This window comes from Mastomys coucha, unplaced genomic scaffold (assembly GCF_008632895.1).
Source record: "Mastomys coucha isolate ucsf_1 unplaced genomic scaffold, UCSF_Mcou_1 pScaffold1, whole genome shotgun sequence".
NCBI lineage: Eukaryota > Metazoa > Chordata > Mammalia > Rodentia > Muridae > Mastomys > Mastomys coucha.
Genome location: NW_022196891.1, coordinates 56,068,482 through 56,095,713, shown reverse-complemented (window position 1 = coordinate 56,095,713; position 27,232 = coordinate 56,068,482). Strand labels below are relative to the sequence as shown.

General features: G+C 39.8%; 1 protein-coding gene across 6 annotated transcripts in view; it reads left to right on the top strand.

The window, feature by feature from the left end:
- Positions 1-27,232, top strand: part of Pappa2 (pappalysin 2) — a 256,051-nt gene that overhangs the window by 88,049 nt on the left and 140,770 nt on the right. For all 6 annotated transcript variants that reach the window (XM_031386494.1, XM_031386463.1, XM_031386444.1 and 3 more), the window contains exons 6-10: positions 10,920-11,213; positions 12,976-13,168; positions 16,855-16,976; positions 19,699-20,188; positions 22,994-23,122. In XM_031386494.1, the coding sequence (XP_031242354.1) occupies positions 10,920-11,213; positions 12,976-13,168; positions 16,855-16,976; positions 19,699-20,188; positions 22,994-23,122 (1,228 nt within the window). The remainder of the gene's footprint in view (positions 1-10,919; positions 11,214-12,975; positions 13,169-16,854; positions 16,977-19,698; positions 20,189-22,993; positions 23,123-27,232) is intronic.

Here is a 27,232-nt window from a genome sequence, read left to right as displayed (position 1 = left end):
AAAAAAACACAAAGGAGTCCTTGACCACAGAGTAGTTTCAGAGGATTGAAGTTGTAAAACTTTTCTCTCTCATCTCATTGTAAATAAGCTAGAAATCAAATGATAAGACAAAAAAAAATATGAGGAAACCTCTGACTATTTAGAAATTAAGCAATATACATTTAATTAACCATAGGCCAAATTATAGCGGAAACAGGAAACTATTTTTAAATAAGATGATTAAAACTTGTTATAAAAAACTTTTGTGCACATGGAGACATAAGCAGGGGAAACTTACAGCTTTACTTATTAGAAAGGGGAAAGTCTACATAACAAGCCAGAAAAAAAAATAGCATATTAAACTCAAAGAAAGGAGAAGAAAGTAGTAAAATCAAGACAAGAAATAAATTTATTGAAAATAAACTTTCATTAGAAAAAAATTATCAGATAAAAAAGGTTTTGAGGAGGGAATACAAGTCTTAGGGAAGTGAATTGATTAATTACTAGGAAGACAAACTCATCAATAAAAACAATGACAGAAAAGGAAACTATACTTTTATAAAAAATGAAAGAGCTAGGCTGGACATGATGGTGTATACCTTTAATCCCAGTTCAGAAGCTCAGCAAGACATATTCTGTGAGTTCGAGGCCAGCATGGCCTACACAATGAGTTTCAGTTCAGCCAGAACTGCATAAAACTTACATATAGCCTTAACAGACAATAATTGTTATGAACTAGTGGTTTTGGAGCAGTTGTATATACACAGGCAACAGAAAATGAGCCCCAGTCTGAACTTTGCAACTTATAGAGAAATTAAGTCAAAATGGAGCATATACTTAAGTGTAGAAAATGAGACTATAGAGTACTTAGTGGCAAAAATCTTCAGAGTAGGGCTGAGCAAAAAGTACATATATAAAATACTGAAAGTATGGTTTACAAAAATAAAATCTTTGCTGACAGAGTCTGTTTAAGTGCATAAGGAAACAACAAGCTGTATAAAATAATAAAAACACATCTGGAAGATGATTACTATTTAGAATATGCACATTCTTAAAACTCAATAGTTAGAGAAAAATTAGACATTTCAGTTAGACAGGAGCAAAGATAAGAACAGATGTTGTATAAGGAGGATACAGAGATACAAAATAATCACAAGAAATAAAGCTTGACCTTGTTAACTATTAGAGAAATGCAAATTAAGACTACCATCAACTATTACTACCCACCTATCTGAAAAACTAATTGAAAACCTACCACAGTAAAGGTCTAGGAAAGCTGGATTGGCCATACATTGCTAGTGGGAATCTGAGAGTGGTATAGCTACCTGGAATAATTTGCATATTTCTTATGAATATAAGTATTCCCTAGCTACATGATCCAATAAGACTTCTGGTCACTGACACCCAAGAAATGAATAGCAGTCTAAAGGTGGAAATGACAGAACAATGTCCATTGGTACTGGTTACTTAAACAAACTGTAAAAATATTCATGTAATGGAATACTGTCTAATATTACTTACATAAAGGAACAAAGTATCCATACCTGCAACACTATGGACACACAGCTAGTGTATCATACAGAGTGAAAAGAAACAGGCTCAAAGGTTACTTGTTCTTTCTGTTTCCAAGGTAAGTCTTTCAAAATGATAAAATTACAAAGAACAAATCCAGCAGTGGTGGTGCCAGCCTTTAATCCCAGTATTTGGGAGACAGAGGCAGGTGTATTTTGGAGTTTGAGGTCAGCCTGGTCTACAAAGTGAGTTCCAGGACAGCCAGGGCTACACAGAGAAACCCTGTCTCGAAAAACCAGAAAGAAAAAACAATTATGAAGAACAAATTATTGGTTGGCAGTAGTTAGTTAGGGGATGAGACAGGACTAGGTAGAGAAAAGGTACAGATGTGTGTGTGTGTGTGTGTGTGTGTGTGAGAGAGAGAGAGACAGAGAGAGAGAGAGAGACAGAGAGAGAGACAGAGAGACAGAGAGACAGAGAGACAGAGAGACAGAGACAGACACAGAGATATAAAGGATAATAGAAGGAAGATTTTATTTGTTTTTGTTGTATTTTGAGAGAGGGTCTCACTATGTAGCCCTCACTGACCTGAAACTCCTTATATAGACCAGAATATCCTTGAACTCACAGAGATCCTCCTGGCTCCATGTGCTGGATTTTAAAGGCAACTGCTACCATGTCCAGCAAGGAGGAAGGTTTTAATGATGAGCTGAGTCTATATTTTGAGTGAGATAATGCTTATATAACCATATACATGTAATAAACTTACAAAGTATGTACACACACAGGTGTAAGAATTTATCTGTGACCTCTACACATAAGAAAACTGCATATGGTCAGTGTGCTTTGAATGCTCACGGACAGAGGGACAGGAAAACAATTTAGAGGAGGAATTACATTTCAATGCAATGATACAAAAAATGTTTATAATTTATTGCCTGAAAATCTGACTCAAAATTGCATTGCAAAAGCAACTATAGATGTTTGTTTTTAAAATTGTGAAGAATGAGAGTGCTCTCAGGAGCTGGGCTGAGCAGCTCATCACTCTGATTCAGTATGAAATTGCTTGTGTATATATTTATTGTTTTCTATTCAATCATACTTGTAATTTACAAAGAGAATACGAGTGGAGACAGCTGGCGTGACATGATAGAGAAAGATATTGAGGATATTCTAAACAGCCTTCCCAAGAGGCTAGGTAGGATTATGTTTGTATTAATGTGCAACAGCTCATCACATTTAAGGTGATTTGAGAGATCTACACATAAGCATATCAACCCCACAGTTTGAAAAAACAAAAGCAGTTTCTGATTACCAATGGCTGATTCCAGAGGTTCCTTCTGCTTTGCCATTGGCACTATTTCTAGCACTGAGTATGATTTTGGCTTTCTAATGCTAATGGAGGGAAGAAATTCCTTTTTATAAATAACATCTGAATAAACATTATGGCATCAAAGACAGAATATTTGACTAAATGGTAAACTAGTACTTCCATATTAGTCACTAATACCATAACCACAACCCTTCATTCCTTCAAGTGTTCAAGCATGCATTCATTCAAAGAGTGATTGGTGAATCAGTCTTGTGGCAATACAGGAATAGAACAATGTTAGGACAGAACAATGCAGAGCCCTAGTGGGAGACAGACATGTAACACATACTTATGCTGTGTGTCACAGCAACACAGAGGGCTAGACAGGACCATGGAGACAAAGTGCCAAACTCTTCGAAAGCATCATGGGAGGTATTCCCAGAGAGCTGACACTTGAAGTAAGCACTAAGGGACAGATGAGTCTAGGGTGTGCTTGGCAGAAATGGGAGGATACCTCACTGTGTAAAATGAAGAGATGTCCTAATAGATGTCTGGTAAATCCTGCCCATGCTTACAAGTAGTGTGAACTCTGCATGGCTCTAGCAGTGCTCCCCAAACTTATCTTTTCCTTTTGTGTTCCCAAAACGATTTATGAAAACCTCTGTTCTTCTTCACATGTTCTTAGAATAACATGGAAAAATTTATTCCATAAACTTAATTAGTAGCAAGCAATACAGAACTAATAACATACCTAAATTATGAAGTGCTGAATATTTCTTTCTAGTCTAATTGTCATTTAAAAGGATTATTTTCTATAGGTAAGCAGAAAATTTGCATTGCTTAATCATTAGTGAATAAAAAATATATGGAAAATATATTTCAATGAAATAAGTGTGGTTCCTCACACCAATATTAGTTCTTCTGCATAAAGATGGGTAGTAATTATTGCTATATAATTAAACATGTTCAATTATCAATTGAATTGCTTGTTTTCTTTATCATGAAGTGCAGAGAAGTTTCCTATAAAGTCTCATCAACATGACTGCTCAAACATGAGCTGAGCAAGGATGCAGCAGTGGATAAACCAAATGAATGGATGAGAGCCCATGGGGCCTCAACCCTACACAAAGAACTAGAGCATCTAAGGAAAGCTAGGAGTGGGAGAAGTCATCCCAAATGGTCAACTAGAGCCAAATGTCCAGCCCTGAGAATGTACATTATATACTAGTAACATACAGACTAAATAATTTATATTTAGGATTATGTATGTGTATGTGTTCAATAACAATTAGTGAAAAAAGTGGCCATGAATTTGAAGGAGAGCAGGGAGTGGTATATGGGAGAGTTTGGAGGGTGAAAGGAGAAATGTTGCAATAATAATATAATCTCAAAAAATAAATATATAAATAAATAACGAAGTAGATGAGGAAACAGTAGTTCTGTTTGACTTTGTGAATCCTTGTGCCAAGGCAGAAACTATAGCAAAAGTTGGAGCAAATAGGAAGCTAGACCACTTTAGAATGCATTGAGTTTGGGGTTTCTCCAAATCTGCTTCCACTCAGGAGGAAGACAAACAGACCTAGGCATGTGTGAGAAAACCAAAGAGAGTCTCCGAGAAAGCCAGCCCTCCCCACCCCTCCCCCTCGTCCCGTGATTAGCAGATAAGATACTTGTAGATACTTGCTTTGTTGAGAGACAAGTTGTGAACAGCAATCTCACTGTTAGGGGAGAGTCTGTGGCTGTGACATACATCTGTTCCAGACCATCCTGAGGAGGGGAGCAGCAGCATACTCCAATGTGTGTGAGACCCGTCCTTGCACCTAGCTTGTGAGAGTTTAAACACTAGAGATTTTCAAATGAGCCCAGATACTGTGACCTGTGGGAAAAGATGCTTTGAGTGAGGGAGGGGCTTTGAATTCCCAGAGAAGAACAAGTGTGTTCTTGGGAAAGGATTCTTCTAGTTCTAGGTTTCCTTGTGTATAAAATGTGGTCATAACTGGAAGATTACCTGGCCTTTTGAAGGAGCTTGATAAATTTTAGTAATCAGTCATAGTGAGTGTTTCAAATCCCATGCCTGTGGTTGGCACTCTTGCTTGTTCCCATGGTCTCCTGCTTCCCCTTTACCTGAGGTATTTTTAATGCCATGGAAAGATGCTGGCTCTTTTATTAAGCAGAGGAATGAGTTTGTAGACTTCTTACAATAGGAACATAAGAGCAAAGGGAGATCCCTTCATAAGTCATGAAAGAACAGGGCAAACAATGAGGGAAATCTGAGGGAACTAGGCTCTGCCTGGGACATGATGAGAACAAAACATATTGGACAGATTTTTACCTCATATTTCAAACTGATACTCAAGGACAACCAAGAGTTTATGCACTTGTATGTGTTTAGACTACAGAGCCAGCTCCTTCTTTTATTGAAAGGAGATCCTTTTCTCATATAATATATTCTGATTTCGGGTTCCCCTCTCTCTACCCCTTCCAATTCCTCCGCAAAATTCTTTCCCATCGAGATCCATTCCCTTTCAGTTTTTCAATAGGAAAGAACAGAATTCTAAGACATAGTGACAAAACATGGAAAACTAAAATATAATATGAGAAAACAAAAACCATCAAAGTATGACAAGATGAACCAACAGAAGGAAAAGAGCCCAAGAAAAGGCACAGAAACAGAGACACACTCATTCACATACTCAGGATTCCCACAAAAACACTAAACTAAAAGCCATAACATATGCACAAAGGACCTGGTACAGACCTGTGCAGTCCGTGTGCATGCTGCTTCTGTCTCAATGAGTTCATAAGAGCTTTGCTCAGTTGGTTTAGAGGGTTTATATTCCTGATGCCCTCTATCCCCCTGGCTCTTACATTCTTTCTGCCTTCTCTTCTATAAGGTTCACTGACCTTTGCATGTAGGGATGTGATAGAGACATCCCATTTTGAACTGAGTATTCTCTCTCTCTCTCTCTCTCTCTCTCTCTCTCTCCTCCCTCCCTCCATCCCTCTCTTTTCCCCTCCTTCCTTCTTTCCCTCTGTGTGTGTGTGTCCTGTTTGGAGAGCTAACTCATCTGTTAAAGGATACATCCACAACCAAAACAAAACAAAACAAAACAAAAAAACAACAAAAAAAACAACAAAAAACAGCTATCAACACCACCACCAAGAAAACCAACCAACCAACCAAACAAACAAACAAACAAAAACAAAACCCCAAACATAATCACCTTAAATTTAGAACTTTGAAAACTCTCCTCTTTTAAAATACATCCTGGCAACTGTTGAATACTTGATTCAAAAACTAAGCAAAGTGAAAAACAAAAACAAAGCAATGCCTGGCTGGGAAATGACACCCAGTGTGTGCACACATGCTTAATTAAGAAGTGAATTGTAAGGTGCCAGCAGCTGATTACCTTTCTGATTTCTTTCTAATAACATCCACAGTCTGACCTCATCAGATTACTTTTCTTGCATGATGCAGAAGTACTTGCGAGCCAACCAGTGCATGGCAACCAGGGACAGGTGTAGCTGAAAGGGCACACAGGGAAATAAAACTGACATTGGATTCTGTAATATCTTCACCTTCATCTTGAACATAAAGGGTTTGTTTAGTCTTGTCTGGAACAAAGATTTCCATCTAATGAGAATGCAGGATGCAGAACCAAGAAAGCAACAGGAGTCTTAGAGCTGTGTAGTCCTTTGTCTGGTTCTGGACAGTCCACACCTCCTTGCAGATCTCATTCTCTTCTATATTCTTACCAGTCTTCATTTGTTTCCCTCCCTTCTATCTGTCCACCCACCCTTGTCATTTTTTTCCTCTACCTTCCTCCAGAGAACCCCTTCCTTGGACACTAAGGCACATTTTTACAAATTTCTTCCTTCATTGTGGAGAATATGTTTGGGGGGAAGTGTACAGTAGCCCGTAACTGGAAATAATTATATAGACACTTAGAGACCAGCTCTGGACTCCCTGATTTACAGGCATATAACATTCAGCCTTAAAAGTTTTACAGGACCATTTAAAAATAATGTCAACCAGTGGCCTTTACTCAAATTGCTTAAGTTTCTTTTTAAATAGCTTTGAGAATCAATCTCTTTACCATGGCAGTCTTGTGTTGGTCCTGGGGAAAGCCAGTGAGAACTTGGGAACATAGCATCACTCTGGAAGCTTGGCTTTCCACAGCTGAGAGTCATCTTTTCATCAGCAACTTCTCTCTCTTTTCTTCCCCTGCAACATTCCCAAGACCACACAACAGTTCTGTCTTACTTTTTTAGCTTGTTCCTCATAATCAAAGCTGAAAGGCCTTCTAAGGAGGCACATCTGCATTCCTCCTGCAAGTCCATTAAGGAACAGCTGTGCCACACATGGTCACCAGTTGCTAAGTGCAGAGAGTTCCATTCATTCTGTGCCACATTTGAAAGTTGATCATAATAGCCCTGCTTAGAGTCCAGTTCTCAATGCACACATGCAAGCATGCAGCAAGTATAAATGTACTCCATGATCAACCTTGATTTCTGTTTTGAACACCCATGTTAATGAATAGTAGGAATGTACTCAGTTGAGTCTCATTTCACTTGAGGCTTCATCTAGCTGGAATGATGGCTCATACATCCTGACTACAGTGGGACCATTGTAGGGTAAGATTTGTGACCTACTTTTAATAAGGGTTGAACCTCTCCTCTAGCCAACCACCCAGAAGACGTAGTAGAAGAGGAGTTATTAGGATGTGGGGGAAGTGGACCTGTTCAGTAATAGTTCTTTGGAGGTGAGCTCGATCTTCTTTCTTAGCAGTTCAGTTCCATAGAGCAAACATCAAATACAACTCAGCAGCTACAGTTCAGTCCTCTCAGCAGGCAGACACTAGGCATGAACCAGCAGGCGTTTCAATCCTGAAAACACCACAAGGCTTGCCAACTGGCCTGAGGTGAGGCCCTGGAAGCAGCAAGCTGCTGCAGGAACCCCACAAGCAGTTCTTGGGCAAGTTTCTCTCTGGAGTCACTATTGCTGGAGCGCAACAACGCTATGTAAGGCAAACCTGTACATGCATGTTATTTGCAAAGAATAATGAGGCAGAGCAAACCAATGCTCAGTGCTCATGCCCTACGGTCTGTGGGGTTATATTTATACTCCTTCATCAAGCATCCTTTCATGTGTTTGCTATATCAAAACATTCTTTCACCTGTGTCTGCTCCAGCAAAACATCCTTTCACCTGTGTTTGCTCCAGGAGACACATCCTTTTTATCTGTGTAAAGCATCCTTTTACCTGTGTCTGTTTCAGGAAAACAGTCTTTTCATGTGTCTGCTTTAGCAAGACATCTTTCACCTGTGTTCCCCAGCAGAACATTATTTGACCTAATAAACTTTCCAAAGAAACTAGAAGTTTCTATTTCAGACCATGGTTTGTTTTGTCTTTGGTGATGCTGACTACCTGAGATGGTCATCATTCTCATCACAGTGTCACACTCATGTAGTCACCTAAGTGACTTAGGTGTCACTTTGTCTCTTTGTGTTATCCTCCCCACTTCCTCTCACTTCCTCTCTATCCATCCACTCTCCTACAGAACTGGGACACTTCCTCAGAAATCTACTTTAAGAATGATACAAATCATTCTTATACAAAATCCATCTGCTATCTGATTTCATAAACCTGTCTTAAATTTTGATATTCAAAGGTCAGGATGATCAACTTTATTGGACCCATCTACATCTATACATCCAAACACATCTTTATCTCTTTTTCTTCAACATATGGGTCATTTTTTAGGCTAATGTTGTGGTGGGTATGTTGGTAGTGTGATGGTTAAGATGACGATATTCAGTTAGCCTGTCTTACTGGCCAATCTACAGTCCCTTCAGGACTCAGATGGCACAGCCCTTAGAAATCCACATCCAGGAAAGGATCTTCTACTCTGTGCTTTCAAAATTCTGTTATTTACATCCTAATGAGGTAAGACATACAGGAGACTCTGGCAATAGAAAAAGATAACAAAGATTTAAGCAAAAATGTCAGTACTTAAAAAACCTTCCTCATCTATTCATATTACTATTTCAGTTTCTCCTGAGTTCTGTCATTTATTGGACTTGCTGCCATCTTCATAGTCCCAATACTTACCTTTACAGACTATGGCAGAAGAGAGGAAGGTCCTCTTTTCTACAGCACTGGCCATCCCCTGGAGATCATCAATATAGAAAGAATGTGATTGTTAGAAATGAGGCAAGTCTTTACACTAAGACATGATGCAAAGGCCTGTCTGAGAATGATGCCCAGGGTGACTCTTAACACTTGAAGGTTGGACCTAGGTCTGTTTCTTAGGCATTGGCAATTATACCTAGTCTCCTCTGACAATTTTGAGGCCTAAAAAATAATGCCAACTCAAGTGGTTTAGTTATGGGAAACGGAAGGAAGCAAAGGTAGGGTTTACTAAGGAGGGCAGATTGAAGCCAGCTCACTCATCAGTCGTCTAAACCCATTCCATGTGATTTCCTGATTTCTGGACACCTGTCTTGGAGTCCTGTGAAAACACTGAGGGCAAGTGGGATGTACTGATAGCTTCTCCATAGTAGGAGAGGTGAACTCACTTTAGGTGAACTTGCTGAAAAAGAGGCAACATTTTTCAAAAGATATTTAATATTTTAATAATTCTTTGAGAGTCTCGTACATTGTATTTTTATCATATTTATTCCCTACCCAACTCCTCCTAATTCTTCCTAGATCCACCCCTTGTTTCTCACTCCCCTTATTGTTATATAAATACATACATATAAAAATATAAATACAACCTTGTGAGATCGTTCAGTGTTTTTCTTATGTATATGTTATCAGGGATGAATAGTTAGTATTGAATGATCAATTAGAAGACTCCCCTCTGGGGAAGATAATTTCTTCCTCTCCAAGAAGTTATTACTTGCTTGTACCTTTCCATCTAAGGGTGACTTTCCATGAAATTTCTCCCACTGAGGTTGGCATCTCAACTGGTGTTACCGATATGATATGCAGGTCTTGTTTAGGCAACCATAATGCTGAGATTTCCTGGGTGCAATTTCCCTAGCCTACAACTGAAGACACAATATTGCAGTAGTTGATCAGGTCCCCTAGCTCTTACAGTTTTTCAACTCTCTCTTCCAAGATGTTCCCTGAGCCTAAGGTGTTGTTATAGATGGACCACTTGGGGCTGAGCACTTCATGATCAGCTGTTCTCTACAGTTTTGATCAATCATGGACAAGTAATTCCCTTAACTCATTTATTAAACAGCTAACATGTATTGAACCCTTTTTTTAATTTATTATGTATGTGTCCATATTCATGTGTGGAAGCCAGAGACTGATGTCGATGTTTTCCTCAGTCATGCTTTACCTAAGCTTTGATGCAGAATATCTTATCTAACCTGAAACTCACCAGTTCTGATAGACCAGTTGGCAGGCAAGCCTCAAGGATTTTCCTTCTCTACCTCCCTAACACTGAAACTCAGATTGTGTTCCTGCTCCAGTCAATTTTACATAAGTAATAGAGATCTGAGCACAGCCCCTCATACTTACAAATTAAACATTTACTGGCTGAACCATAGCCACAGCTCCCAAATAATCCTAAAGTACACTGATCTTAGCACTATTACCCCATCTTTACAGGCAGTGAAGCTTCTGGGACACTAGATGGATAATGGCAGATAGTATATATAGGAACTCTCTGGATCTCTCTGGATGCCTCTCCCTGGATCCCAACCTCATGGGCATCTGCCCATAATAATGGCTCTCCAGCCAAGCTTTTAAAATACTAATGCATGAATTAACTTGGAAATATTTGTTGAGGTTAGCAATTATAGCTTCATTTTTTCACTTCCCTGAATGATTTAATTTATATCTGGGGCTGAGGATCTTGCCTCTCTCATACAGATATGTTTGTTCACTATAAAGACCCAGTGACAGAGATTAGAGAAATGTCTGCTGGTTTATTCTGAAGGTGTCCATAGAACATAATTAGATGCTAATGTGTTAGTTATAAACTATTTTTTTTCATAGAGGTTGAGATAGACTGTTGGGTGTTTGTCAAAGGCATAACTAAGGGTGGTTGCTGTTCATTCTTTTTTCTCAAAGATGTTTTACAAACTTTCCATTACAGGTGGTGTCGTTCTCAACCCGACCTATTATGGCATGCTTGGCCACACTAACATCATGATCCATGAGGTGGGGCATATCCTGGGACTCTACCATGTATTCAAAGGAGTCAGTGAAAGAGAATCCTGTGATGACCCCTGTAGAGAGACAGTGCCATCTATGGAGACAGGAGACCTGTGTGCTGACACTGCTCCCACACCCAAGAGCAAACAGTGTCGGGACCCAGAGCCAGCTAATGACACCTGCGGCTTTACTCTCTTCCCAGGGGCTCCATTCAATAACTACATGAGCTACACAGGTAAGATCATTTAGTGTCTTTGGGAATTAGTAGGGTGTAACTAAGGGAGCCAGGAAGATTCATGTCACAGAGTTGAAGTATATTTTGTGTTGGGTATTCTTATATTTTCCACGTGTGACAAAATACTGAGATATTACAGAGTCTTTTTGACTGGATTCTCTTCCATGAGGGCTTGAAAGCGAAACCCATTTCTGTCTTAAATGAAATGGGACAAAGTCAGAACCCCTCTTGAGATCTATTCAGCTTTTACAACGTGATGATTCTCACTGAAGCCTGTACCCTGAAGGTTCTCTAGTCTGATAGTGATGAGTGACAGATCTCTGGGTGGAGACATCCCTCCCTTACTTTTACAGATAGTTAACAAGCTGACTTGATTAAGTGAAGCACCAAAAACCTTTTATCTTATATTATGTAAAATATCAGATTCTCTTCTCACCCAACAATGACCCTTAACTGTACTATATACTATGCCCCAAATCATATTATTTCATTTTTAAAATGGTGCTTTGTTTGATCTGGTGAAAACTACATTGTGTGGTCTTGTTCTTTTTTGGGTCATCTTCTGGATCATCCTTCTTGCCTGTATCTCAGACTTTCCTTATTTCTGACAAAATAAGTACTCTTCTAATGATGGGCATAAATATAATTAAAACTGACAACTACTTTGATTTGATCACCTACTCCAATGGTGAAAGAAGGCAACTTTTTAGTTTCGTGTCTTTATACAAGGTAAAGTATCAACCCACAATTTCGAAGGGAAGAAAGAACAATGAGCTACCTAGAAACTCTCAAGATATTTCTCTCCAATTTTTATTGTTGTCAACAATGAATTGAATTCATAAGCATCAGCACCTCTGTCCCCCTCAGTGAGGATTAGATAGATGGTCTTGGAGATATAGAGTCTAGGAGAAGAGAATCCTTAGGTACCTGCCACTCTTAGGTGTGGTAAAGACAATGTTGAGAATCAGAATGGGGGGTTGGTCTATTCTAAAGAGAAAAGTGCTTGAAATGAAGGTCATTCTTTTTCAACCATATGAAATGTAAAATGAACACAGGGATTTTGCTGGCTCTGACAGTAAGATTGGGGCATCATTCCCACTCCTAAGGCTTCTTCTCCAGTGAACATCTCCAGTGAATACTCACCCTTCTTGGGCATGGTCACAGGGCTATGTAGCAGAACTAGGTAATCCAAACACAAATGAGGAGACCCTTTGCTGTAATACTGCCACCTTGTGGTGTGCTCATAGATAAACATCAGTTTAGGACAGTGGTTCTCTATGTGTGCATCACAACCCCTTTGGTGTTGTATGTCAGATGTCTTGCATATCAGATATTTACATTACAACTCATACTAGCAGAAAATTACAATTATAAAGTAGCAATGAAATGATTTTATGGTTGGGGATCACCACAACATGAGAAACTGGGTTAAGGGTTCATAGCACTAAGAAGGTTGAGAACCACTGGCTTAGGACAATCCTGTGACTTCATGACAACATGAGAGTATAGCAATGGCCTTGCTTGTGAGAAAAGTAAGTTCCTGCTTTGCCTTTTCTATGCCTGGCTTTCTTTCTAGAGAAGAATTCATTTTTTTTTTTTTACAGAGTCTAATGATTTCTGAGTCTAATAAATGCAAGATGTCGGGTGCTAGGGATAGCAAGAACAGGGTGAGATCTGTCTTGCCTTTGTGCACTGGTACAGGTTACAGCCTCCATATCTGTTTTTTTTTTTTTTTTTTTTTTTTTTTTTTTTGTCTCCATAGATGACGAGTGCACTGACAACTTCACCCCCAACCAAGTGGCCCGGATGCATTGCTACTTGGACCTTGTATACCAGCAATGGACTGAAAGCCAAAAGCCCACCCCCATACCCATACCACCCATGGTTATTGGGCAAACCCACAAGTCCCTCACTATCCATTGGCTGCCTTCTATCAGCGAAGTTGTGTATGACAGGTAAGAGGTGCTCCACTGTTTTTGAACTATCACAAAGGGGTTGCGGGGGGGGAAGCCCCATCTCCTGAGTCTACGCTGGGCTCAGTTCCTTAACAGGGCAAAGGGTCTTTCATGAGAGCCCCAGGTACATCATGTGTGCGTACTCCACACAAGAGTGGCTTGGCAGAACTGCCTGGCATTGTCCATGTATCTTAGCCATCTGTTCCTCTGCAGGGTAAAGTTTCCTTTTTGGGCAGTGGTGAGTGGGAAGGGGAAACAGATCATGTTCCTTTACTCAGTTCTAGGGGGTAAGGGAAGAGGAACTGAAGAAGGGAAGAGGGGTATATAAACTGAAGGCAGCATTTCTAATACTGTTGCTGTGCTCTGCCTGATGGCCATTCTCTGAAACTTTTCATCTCTTTCTATCTGCCCCCTCTACTGGCAGCTAGTGTTTTTGTCTTTGACTGCCATAGTAAACACTTAATACATACTCATAGAAAGAAAATCATGATACCTGAAGCCAGTTATCACCCTTCCTTTGCTTACTTGTACAACCTAATCTCTGGAAATTCCTTATAATAAGATAGATAGGTAGATAGGTAGGTAGGTAGATAGATAGATAGATGATAGATAGATAGATAGATAGATAGATAGATAGATAGATAGATAGGCAGACAGACTGACAGACAAATCTGGTGTGTCTGATGTGGCAACAGGGAATATGGTTTGAGTGAAAAGGCACCTTTGACCCATGTAGACTTTATTTTCTGGAAGCCTACACCCAGATGCTGAATAATGGGGAAGCTGCTTTCTCCTCAGTCCCAGTATGTGGGTGACACTGATATCTGGTTTCACTTACTTAATGTAATCCTTACAGTGAGTGCCATTCTTATCTGTGAATGAGAGACATGTGGGACTGGCTCAAGACCCCACAACAGGTGATTCAGGGGGAAATCCAGAAGTGGGCACAGATTAGATCAATACTTTGAATTTCCAGTTTTCCTAGTAGTAGACATCTACTCCTTCATTTTTCTTTCTTTTTTTCAATTTATCTGAACTTGTTAACATTTAAGAACATATTTTAAGTAAATAGAATTAAATCACAGTCTTGTTTCCCTTTTGTACCCCAACTCCTCCTAGAGACCCTCTTCAAAACCTACAATATCTTTTCTTGTCATAGTCCTTAAAATTTATAAAATATTATAATAATAAAAATGAGTATTATAAAAGTTGTTTAATATAATATTTGATTTGAGAATTTCATATAATGAAATTTGATCATGGTTGCCCTTATTCCTCCCTCTGACTCCTTCCAGATCCACCCTCACCTTTTCTATGTCCCCAAATTTGTGGTCTTTATAATTAAAAAAAAATAACCCTATAGGTCCACGTTATGATGTCCACATTCTTATGGGTGTAGGACCACTGGACGGTGTCTCTTCTTTGGACAGCACTTCTTGTGGTTTTCTAGGTCCAGCTACCTTTAGTAGATGGCCCTGGAGCATGTCTTCATGCTCTCTGGATTTAATGAAAGTCTGAGGTTTGGGACAGATAAAGAGAGAAGAGGATATTCTAAAGCCAGTAAATTCTTCTTCAAAGTGATGTTCACGGTTTCTTGAAATCCTCATTCCTTGACTCACGCTTAGTCATGACATCATTTAGCACTCACAGTGCTACAAAATAGTCGGCCTTGTCATCAGCGCCCAGATTTTCGTGGGCTCCTTTGGTGACTCAGCATGCATCTATGCAATGTGTATAAGAGTCATCTTCCTGCAAGTGTGACCTTGTGTAGCTCTGGCAGGACCAGCTGAACAGTAAGTTCTCTGAGGGTACATGCAAACCCCAGTTTTACATCAGTTTACGTAACACGTGTAAACAATTTAATCTTTCAATTCTCCTTCTGGTACAAACGTTACGATAAAGCAGACATCAGAACTGGCCGGTCGAGAGTCTGCTGGCGGAAAACACGGCTCTTCGCTTCCTTTTCCCAGCTAGCTGGGCTGTCGTTTTGAGGCCTCCTAGCACGTGTGTTGAAGATACTCACGTCACATGCCCAGCGATTTGTGTCACGCCTGCAGTAATGTTTACTTCACCCTTGTAGGTATTTGAAATCCTTGTGTCAGAGTGGAGCCCCAGCTACGCACTCTGGAGCTGCTGCAGAAGGGCAAAGGCATCAGGGAATTGTGGCTTGGAATTGTGTCCACGTTACAATGAGTACTGAGAGAATGAGAGAGTGGGTCTTAACTACACCTTCTAGTTGCCAAAATACAGCACTAGATAGTGTTTGGGAGCTTGCTCAAAAGAATTAAGGAATTTGTGACATTGGGCAACTGACTTAAGGCTTTCTGAGTTCCAGCTTTCTCATTTGTCAGCATGGTATCATTACAGGGATTAGAAAGAGGGTATGAAAACTACAAGGCCAAGTATGTAAGGTGCTTAATAGATGGGGGCTCCTGTCATAATTATGGCTTTTGTTTAATAATATGGTTTCATTAGTGTATTATAAGATACTAATCTGCTAGTAATATTTTTTGATATACTACCTTGATTTGAAGCTAGAATTTCAGATATGCTGTCCACAATTAGGCTTCTAAGAAGATTCCAAGTATGAGAGAGAGGGAGACACACACACACATACACACACACACACACACACACACACACGCAAACACACACACACACACACACACACACACACAGAGAGAGAGAGAGAGAGAGAGAGAGAGAGAGAGAGAGAGATGTGGGATGGCAGAGGGACAGAGAAGAGAATTAGTATACTTATCTCTACATGTTCTGGTTACTCCAGTTGTGATGCTTGTAAAGCCTCATTGTAGACTAAATTATCTCATAGACATCCTTAAAAAGGGTTGGCTGAATGCAGTCATGAGCTGATTAGGAACATGAGAAAGAACTAAGCAGACTGAGATATACTTAAAGGCCCAGAAGTCAAAAGAGGATGGATATAAATTTGTAACACACAGTGTAGGGTCCTGAGAAAGGGGTCAACCGTAGGAGTATATACAGCAAAGCATGTATCAGACTCTCAGAGGAGGAAGGTTATGCACCACTGTGAAGGCCATGACTGAATAAGTACAGTAGGAGCAAGGATGTTTGCAAAGCCCATTTGACCATTGTAAGAGCATGTATTTCGTGGAGCAGTAAGATGGGTGTGGAGTATTTGGAGCATGGTGTGGTGAGATGTGTTCTGGAATTATAATGTTTATGAAGGAACTAAAGGAGCTAAGGCTGGAACTGGATTGTCATACCATCCAGTGTTGATAAGAAATTGTGATCAATTGCTCTGGGCAATGGAGAATCAAAGGTTACTACACTTTACACTTTATCTTATGTGTGTAGCTAAAAGCAGAGGTTTAAAAGTCATAGCACATATAGCTAGTCACTTCACTTGGAAGAGCATTATTTTAGTGGACAGGTATGGGTTTTCTATGCCTTCCTGAAACTTATTTACTGAATAAGAAATGGGTTTTGTGTTGGTTCAGAAATGATTCTAGGACAAGAGCTCCTTTATGACTCTGTTAAATTTTTCTCTTTCCTGATTTTGAGGCTTCTCATGTCTTGCAATTTTTTCTCAAAGATGAGGTCCACAGTAGAAGAAACTGGGTTGCAATGACAAATATGTCCACTTGTCCCCCTAGGACTTAATTCAGCATAATGACATCCCCTTTCTTCACAATTCCTCTTCCCAGGGCCCCTGACAGTATGTGTGGCGCCTGCACTGAAGATGGGACATTCCGTCAATATGTATACAAGGCATCCTCTGGGCGAGTGTGTGACTCTTCAGGTTACTGGACTCCAGAGGAGGCTGTGGGTAAAGTGCCATGGACTTTTGACTAATATTTTAGTGGCCACTGAACATGGGCAATAGTGGATGAAGCACTGGTATATGTTTGTATGGTTTTACATGTGGGTAAGGGAGGGTTTGGAGAATATTCCTGGGATCTTGAAAACATGGCCAATGCTTCTGCATGCTGAGTGTCCCGCCTCATATAATGTGTCAATGTTGTGAGGATATAGAGATTTAACACAGGAGGACTGAGAACTCAGCCCGTCTCCAGGGTAACCTCAGGGTGAGCTGGGGCCAGAAATGCTGTGTATGTCTACTGGTCCCCGAGCAACTTTGGTGTGTGATGCTGTGAGCTAACTGCTTACTCCTCTATATCAAGAGAGTAATAGAGAACACATTGCTAAGAACACTCATACACTGGCTAAGCATGTCTGGGTGGGGGCAGGGTGAACTAGGTGTTCCACACGGATCGTTCTCATCTACACTATTTTATGAGTCCATTAATCACTGGTACTGGTTGTGCTTTGAATGTGATCTAAGCTAGGCTCTAGAGGGGAGAAGATGTTTTTCGTTATATCATTTCCTGTCCCTCCCCCAAGTTATCTAACAGTCTCACACTCACTCACATATGTACATCAGAGTCTGGAAGACAAATTTCAACATGAATCTTTTCATTGCCCAGGCAGAAAAGGCTGTTGACACAGCTAGCTTCCAGCCCTTTAAGCTAAAGGTTCTGACTTCTGCCTTCACCATCTTTTGCTTGCTTGTTTGGTTGTGACGATGTTGTTGTTATTGTTGTTGTTGCTGCTGCTGCTGCTGCTGCTGCTGCTGCTGCTGCTGCTACTGTTATTTTTTCAAGACAGGGTTTCTCTGTGTACCCCTGGATGTCCTGGAACTCATTCTATAGACCAGGCCTCCAAATCAGAGCTCCACCTGCCTCTGACTCTGAGCTCTGGGATTAAAGAAAGAGTCCCATTATGCCTGGCTCTTCCCTTCTTTTTGATACTCATCTAATTATTATCTTCTGGACATCCCTGCCCTTTGGAGATTACTAAGATCCACAAAAAACTACTGAGAAAGGTGTTTTGGAAGTAGTATATTTGAGTTAATTTTCCACCTTGAATGTGACAAGAAAAAAAACCATAACAAAAATGACCCATGTGTCTACAATGACCACCTAAAGTCACCTTGGGCTCATAGTTATTCACGTGACAGGGCCTCAAGGGGAAAGCTGAATGGAGGTGATTAACAGGACCAATCATAGAGGAATCTCTTCACAACCGAGATTGGGGGAAGGATAGGACCTCAGAGGGACAGACTGTTTTGGAGACTGGTGGTCTGCTAAGGTGAAGCTCACAGGGACGGACTTTTGGAGATGGTGGTCCGCACGGAGCCCTTTCTACGGCAAATACTTTGGTGCTGGAACTTTAGTACTGGTCTGACTCCTTGAGCTATTTTTCTTTTTAATTTGGGGGAAAGTTCAAAGCTATCTGAGAAAGGGAAAGGGAATTTGAAGTTATGGTTACGAATTCTTGTATCCTGAAACAAACTAAGTCAATCTCTGGGCTTCTATTCCATATTTCATTTGAGATCATAATAAACCTTTGACAGAAAGTGCTTCTGCTGACTAGACTATGGGGATGTTGGATTTGCTAGTATTTAGAGATAACCACTGGAAAATTCTGCTAAGAAAAATTGGCTTCCTTTTTGCCTTAGAAAGGCAAATGACCAGGCCATATTTTTTTTAAGAAGTTGTTTGGTTTTTTGTTTTTGTTTTTATGTATATGAGGACACTGTAGTTGTCTTCAGACACACCAGAAGAGGGCATCAGATCCCATTACAGATGGTTGTGAGCCACTGTATGGTTGCTGGGAATTGGGAATTGAACTCAGGACCTCTGGAAGAGGAGTCATAACTCAGTAGTTGTTTTAACTACTGAGCCATTTATAAATATTATTTATAAATAAGAAAAACCAAGACTTCTGGTACAGTGTCTATTAGAGCCTCATTATAGCTATTCCTTGTTCAATACTTTTAGTTCAATTTCTCTCATGTGACATAAAAGAAGATGCTACTCATACGGACTATTTCCCCTGAGCTGACTGCAATATATTTGGGATATCTGATATATTTTTCTTCCTTATGTTTTTCTTGACTTATGAGTAATAGATTTTCCTGCTCTATCACATTTCCTGGTTTCCTACACATGGTCACTTGCCTGCATAGAAGTACTTGAACTAAAATAGAAATCACAGTGCATGACTTTAAAGTTTAGCTAACAGTCATAGTGCCAAGGTGGGAACTCAGGCAATAAAATTTTTGTGATGAAAACCTGAAAGAGCATAACAATAAGTTAAAATTGGGCTTTAGAAATGTTAATATAGCATAGTTCTTAATAAACTAAGTATAGATAATTCTCTGCTCAATTTTTTCATAAGGACAGAGCTTATCCATTTCTCTGCATTAGCTTTATGGTTTCATTTCTGACTGCATTATCCTACTGTGTTTCCACTTCCCATGGGCTCTCTTGTTTGAAAGTCACCATGTGCAAGTGACAGAGTAGTGGGAACAGACATTTTACTTCTACACATTTGTCCTGAGGAGCACTTAAGTGACAATCCACCAAATGATGAGCTTCCTATAAGAGTTTCAAAGTCTCCCTCATCTTTCTGTCTGCTGATACCGACTGCTCCTTTTCATGATTTTAATGGTGGTTCCTCACACATCTTTTCTCTCATCTCCCCAGGGCCTCCTGATGTCGATCAGCCCTGTGAGCCTAGCTTGCAGGCCTGGAGTCCCGAGCTCCACCTCAACCACATGAATATGACCGTGCCCTGCCCAGCGGAGGGCTGTAGCTTGGAGCTGCTTTTTCAATACCCTATCCAAGCGGATACCCTCACTCTCTGGGTCACTTACCTCTCCGTGAACTCATCCAAAGCATTCTTTGACATAGAGATCTTGCTAGAACACAAAGAATCTATGCATCTTGGGCCTTTAAACACTTTTTGTGACATACCACTCACCATCAAACTCCACGTGGATGAGAAGGTCGTGGGAGCGAAAGTCTACACCTTTGATGAACGAATGGAAATTGATGCTGCTCTCTTGACGTCACGGCCCAATAGTTCCTTATGTTCTCGATGCAGGCCTATGAGTTACCAGGTTGTCCGAGAGCCTCCTTTTTCCAGTGGTTTGCCCATGGTAGTGACACATCCACATAGAAAGTTCACAGATACGTAAGTTGGGCAGCAGAATCTTCCACATCATGAGACTTCTGGACACTTTATTTCAATTTGGTTATTTCTGCTTCTACTTTTCGATAATCAGTGCTTTTAGTTGGAGGAGAGTTTAGAAATTCAGGGGAGAGTTTGTCCTAAGTAACATATATAAAATGAAGAAGAAATATTTCACAGAAAAGGGAAAGCAAGTATTTTGACTGCCAATGTCAACATTATGGTAATGGGGAAATTAGTGTATGAGGTATTCTAGTTGAATGAGTGAAGTTAATACTAAAGTTGACCAGAATTAGATTTTTCTGCCTTGTGGCAATTTTATTTTGGATTCCTTCTTGTAACTTTCCAATAATCAGCATGGTTTCCATAATTTTCATGTTATGTTCTTCCATAGCTACACTAAAAGGTCATGGGTGTTTCATATGTTAAACACAGTTTCATAATTCATCCATAATATATATTTTATTTTTTCCTTTCCTTTTAATTTTTATTCTTTTCCTTTCTCCTCTTTTGTTCTTAGTTTTCAATTACTTTATTTAATGTCTTTCCTTCTACACTTAGTTCTACTGTGCTCCTGGCACAGTATGCTCAGTGTTGGAGATGCAGACTGGGTTAAGAGTCTCATGTCTACCTTAGATGCTGGTATAGTGAAAGACAAATTCTCTTATTTGAAACTCTCCTCAGAGATTGCATGGAGGGCATAACAAGGTACAATAGTTTCATCAGAGGGTCATGTTAGTTAATTTTTACCACATTGGAAATACTCAGATTTCAATAGTAAATGTTTTTCATTATTCTATGTGTGGGCTAGGTCATAGGCTCTGGATTGCTTGCTTGATCCCAGGCCAACATCATGCCTACACTGGGGCCCTCTGCTGAGATAGCAAACATGGCTGGGAATGTGAGGAACCTTTTCCTCATGACCACTCAAGAATGGCTGCTTCTGAGGGAATTCTTAGAAGCAAAGAAAGCAAGCTCCCCACTACTTGTAATTTTCAAGTCTGTGATACAAATTCCTCTTAATAATGCTACATGTAAAATTCCAGATTCAAATGATAAACCACCATTTCTTTAAAGAGAGGCAGGTGTCACACAAACAGTACAGGTGTCCATCTTGGCTGGGGTAGATCTTTGGTGGTCTACCACAGCTATAAAACCTGGAAGAAAATGTCCAGTTTGAGCTCCAGTATAGTGTTCTTTCCATGGTTGTTCTCTTCTTTAACATTAGAAGGTTGAAAAAAATAGCTAAAAAATAAAAGGAAGTGGAATTCAAATCATGCATTAGAAAGAAAAAATTAGCTTGATTTAGATTCTGCAGTCAGGCAGTTGACATGTTTATTTTATAATGATATCCACACATAAATATTTAAAGTCAAAGATATCCTATTTTGTAGGTAGAAAACTAAGGCTTGACTTACACTTGGTTTCAGAGCTGCTAGATGAACATCCTAGGATTCAAACTCCATTTCCAACTGATTTCATCCTCTTCCCTCGGTAGAACCCTGCCCTTCACAGACTCAGCTCATGGGAGGCCCAAGTTAGCTGCTGTGTTTCTCCCCTTGATAAGACTAAACATACAACACTTCTATCCCTTCCTGTTTCCAGCCACAGAGCAATGTAAGACTTCTGAGCACAGTTGGAGAAAAAGAAACAAACTAATAAAGGAAACCAACCAGCAACATTGATTGGAATAAAATTGGGTTTGCTTTAAAAACAACATCTGACACCCTTATGAGAGGATTTCTTTCTCAAAAGGGAAAACCAATTTGAAAATTTAAGAGTCTTTAATATTTAGGTGTCTTTCCTATTAAAATGCCTAAAAGCCAGTATAGAAGATTTGAAAGGTATTTTGGAAACCCCAAGACATTTCCTGTTTGCTGGTTGCTACATCAGATTGTGGAGTGGTGACTCTGTGGTTGCATTAAAAAGAGTCTGTTAAGGAAAATGAGATTCTTGGTAGGAAATCCTCACTGCCCACTCCTGGCAGTCCTAATAATTCATCGAGATCATGTCCTCCTAGATACTTGCATCTTATCTTGATTTGGGTGGTACTTTTTCAATCTGAACAATCACTGGATAAAATTAAGATGAGTCAGAATTCATCTTTGGAACCTGCAGCCCCATGCATGGGCTCCTTTACTAGTAAATCAACAACGTCGTGTCACATACTCCCCACTTACTCAGAGCACCAAGGACCAGAGAGTCTGATGCACTCCTTCAATCTCTCAGGTCAACTGAACCAACTCCATTCTTGGCATTTGAAGGCAGAGAGCAATTTAGTGTGCTTTGAACTGGAAATTTTTACTTCTTCCAAGTGGTATTGAGTTGTGTGCTTACTTCTATGAAATACTTGTTCCAGCCTTTCCAAGGCAAGGATTCTTTTTTTAAGAAAACCGTGGTCCACAAACCCAAGAAAGGACTTGACTGAGCCCGCATACGGAAATTCTAATCTTCACTTAGTTTGGTTACTTTAAAAATATAGCTTACTGGTTTTTCAATAGTTATTCTGTATTTCCTTGGTTCAAAACATTACACGGCGTCCTCCTACTTTCTCCAGGACTATTATCTTAATTTAACTCACCAGGTACTTACTATAATACATTTACTAGTAGAGAACATATGGAGCCCATAGAAATATATATATACTCAAACACGAGGCTGTTCATAGGATTGGGCATTTATCTTTGTTTCAGACAATTGACACATCTCTTGTTTTACGTAATAGTTTCCTTAAACTCATGTGAACCAACAACAAAGGATGTGTCACTTTGCAGATGCTAAGTTCGTAAATCTCATTGCTTTCCACAGGGAGGTCATCCCCGGACAGATGTATCAGTACCAAGTCCAAGCTGAAGCTGGAGGGGAACTCGGAGAAGCTTCACCCCCTCTCAGCCATATTCATGGAAGCCCTTACTGTGGAGATGGGAAGGTAGAAAGGTGAGTCACATGTGTGAGAGACAGGTCATGCTCCCCTGCTCGAAGAGGCTCAACTTTGGAGTGAGCTTGACTCAACTTAAAAATTCCCAGGAGCAAGGGACTGCATGAATCTTGTGCGGAAATTCTGGGGCTTAAGAGGTCACTGGCATCTCTGCATAGTGCTGAAGGGGTTTAGTCAACACTGGTCCCCAGTGTTGAGATACAGACATGTTTCTCTGGGGCCCCCTTAAGGCCTCAGTGAGGAACTGCAGGGCAGTGAAGTAGAGGAGGAATTTCTATAGATGATGGTTAAATAATACTAAAGAAGGATATAATTTCGACCAGTGGTCTGCTTTATTCAGATCACATTCAGTTTTATTATCTGGATGTGATTTTAGGAAAGGAAGTTACTCATTTGGCCCACTTACAGCTCTTCTGTACACATAACCAAGGAAAAGGTAGAATTATTCCTTTGGTTCCTTTACATCCTATGATCATTTTTCTAGTGTTCTGTGTTATCAGTCTAAGGAATGACCTCATCCGGTTTGCCTGAACCATGTCCAAGTTTAGTATGGACATATATCCAGTCCTAGGATAACTAGGGCAGTTGGTTAACCCTCATCTAACATATCCTTCATATTCATCTAACCTATACTTACATAAAGCTGCTGGGAGTAGAAACCTAGGAGGCAAAGTATGATGCATTGCCAAATTGTGCATATTACTAAGATGGCACATTTTTCAGTTTCTCAATGGGGAAAATATACATTCAATTCTCTAGCCTTTTGTGGGATTCCATCCAACAATTGATCACTGAACATTGTTTATCTTCTTGGTCTTTTGAGATTCACAGGTATGGTATAATCCTATTCCATCACACTAAAACATACATACCAAAAGCTTTTTTCCCATCTGAATACAACAGAGATCATTAACTATGTAAATCACACTCATTTGCCCTTGCTCCTCTCTAGCCCCTCCTCAGTGCTAGCTCTCTCTGGTGACATTCTTCAATTGTGGCCACCATAGAGCCTTGGGATATCACTGCATATTTAGTAGAAAGTGGTGCAGGGCTATCTTCCTAACTTCTTAACTAGAGGCAGAGATCTCTGCTTCTGGGTCTCACAAGGTTCCACGTCAAAATGTGCTTCCTGAGCTTCTGTTTGCATTCCTTGGCTGGACAATCTGTACTATTGTCCAAGGGAGTCATTTCTAAATCCCAGCTGTGTTTCACCTGGGGACAGCCCAATGCACAAGGCACAAAGGAGCCAAGTCAATTGTTTAACTTATTTGGTTCCAGATAGAAGATATCAAGTTGAGCACAAAGGAATGTCCTGAGAGCTTGAGGAGCACTCACTCCGAAGTTGATTTTCTTGGTACACGCTGCCCACTTGTCATCTGACACGTGTGGCACTTAAGACTTCAAAGTGTGTTGGATGCAGCTAAGATGTGCGATTTTTAGTCTAATGTAACTAATGTACTTTTGTTTTCAAACTGAAACTCAATTGAATTGTTAGAAAAAAAAACTTTAAGTATAACTTGAAAGTTTGGAGCAGCTTTGATAGATGGATTGACTCTTCCAACAATGAGTGTGAAGTTGAAGTAAAAGGCAAGTATTAAAATGAGATTTAAGTGAAAATGCATTAATTGAATGCTTAAGTGTTTGGGATACAAAAAGAATGCTAGTGTCTCATCAATAATTTTATATTGATTAAAAATTCAAATGATAATATTTTAAGTATTCCTGTTACATGAAATACAGTATTATAGTTAATTCTACCTCTTTATTTTGCTTTCTAAGTGACTACTAAAAATTTCAAAATTATGTATGACTCTCATTAGATTTCTATGGGGCAGTACAAAATGAATTTTCTTCCAAATAGCTTCTTTCTGAGACTATGCCCTAGACCTCAGGCAGGGAAACATTAGTGTAGAGTCTGTTGACCAGTCCTCTCTCCATACATGAGTAAACAAGAAGAGGAGCTTTGGGATGTTTTCTGAATATCACATGGTAGACCAGGTACCTGGGGCAGTCTCTTTCGAGTAATCTGTATTTCCTTTGTCTGAAAAGAATATAAAGGGGCTAGAGAGATAGCTCAGCAGTTAAGAGCTCTGGATTCTCATCCAAAGGACCTGTGTTCAAGTCCCAGAACCCACAAGCTGGCTCACAAAGGTCTGTACCTCCAGGTCCAGGGGATGTCACACTCTCTTCTAGCTTCTATTGGTACCAGGTGCACAGACATACATACTGGCAAAAGATTTATAAATGCTAGAAGTAAATAAATCTTAAGAATATTATTCAAAAATGTATGACACAAGATATATATATATATAAGGTAGTTTTAGGGGTGTGACTTTTTAAAGAAAACATTTTTTCAGTTCTGGTGATTAAACCCAGGCTTTCTACAGACTGGGCTCAGCCACACACAATTCTACTACTCAGCCACACACAACTCCTTCAACTATGCTTTTCCTATGCTTTCATTCCTGTCTCCTGTTTCATCTTACAACTTAAAATATGATTACTGTTTCTCATCAAAACCATAGTTTTAATATTTACAAATATTCTCATGTCTAATTAATCTTTAATCTATCTCTTTAGTACACTTTAAATAATAATGACTAGAACTATTTGTGATATATCCTGTTTTTTGTTTGGTTTTGTTTTTTTGTTTTGTTTTGTTTTTGTTTTGTTTTATTTTTCAAGACAGGGTTTCTCTGTGTAGCCCTGGCTATTCTGGAACTCACTCTGTAGACCAGGCTGGCCTCGAACTCAGAAATCCACCTGCCTCTGCCTCCCAAGTGCTGGGATTAAAGGCGTACACTACCACTGCCTAGTGATATCCTGGTTCTAAGAACCTTTTAGAGTGTCAAATTTCTTTACATATGGAGCTAAAATATATACAAAATTTGGACATATTAAAATGTAAAGAAGAAAACTGTAAGTCATAACCATTTTGTAATTGTCAAATTTTACATTTTGGTGCAAGTATCAACTTATTTTATTTTCTATTTTGTTCCCATAACATGCTTTATAAAAAAAATCTCAATGTGGAGTAAGTCACCTACCTTGATGTACATCAACTAAAGTTCAAAAATGACATTTTCGTTTTTCCTGTCATATATGACATTTGTCACTAGGAAGTAGGAATAGTCACTTGAACACTAGTTATGTCATTGACTAAGACCCTTGCAATTGGTGCTACTTAAATTTCTTACTTATATATAAACAAGAGATTCGACTTTGAAATATTCTGAATTTTATAACTTACCTTCATAGAAGAAAATGATTAAGTAAAAAATGATTTAAAATTAGGTAAAATTAATAGAAAATAAGATGACAGAGATGAGCTATAAGATGACACAGGTTGCTGAGCAGACCTTGGGCGCAAGCTCTGCAGCCAGTCCCACAACACCCAGAAGAAGCTCCACTCCCAGGTGCTCTGACACTCTCAGGATCAGAGGTGAGGAGGACTCAACATCTGTCCCAACACCAGGAGTAACTGAGACCTGCGGGACCAAGCACACAGGAACTCCACCAGCAGAGTGGCTTGGGTTCCTTCTGGCCTCTCTGGGCTGGTGTCCTGAGTGGACCTTGGGCCCAAGCTCTGCAGCCAGTCCCACTACATGCAGAGGAAGCTCCACTCCCAGGAGCTCTAACAAGCCCAGGATCACAGGATCTCAGAATCACAGGATCACAGAGACAGCCTGACTCTGAGGAGTTCTGATACAACCAGGATCACAGGAAGGACTGACTCCAGTCTGAATTATCAAGGGCAGGTAGTACTAGACATAACCAGATGGTGGGGGGCAAGCATAAGAAAATAAACAACACAAACCAAGGTTACTTGGCATCATCAGAACCCAATTCTCCCACCATAGCAAGTCCTGGACACACCATCACACCGGAAATGCAAGATTCAGATCTAAAATCACTTATCATGATGATGATACAGGACCTTAAGGAAGACATAAATAGAACCCTCAAAGAAATACAGGAGAACACAGGTAAACAGCTAGAAGCACTTCAATAGGAAACACAAAAATCCCTTAAAGAGCTACCGGAAAACACAATCAAACAGGTAAAGGAAATGAGCAAAACCATCCAGAATCTAAAAATGGAAATAGAAA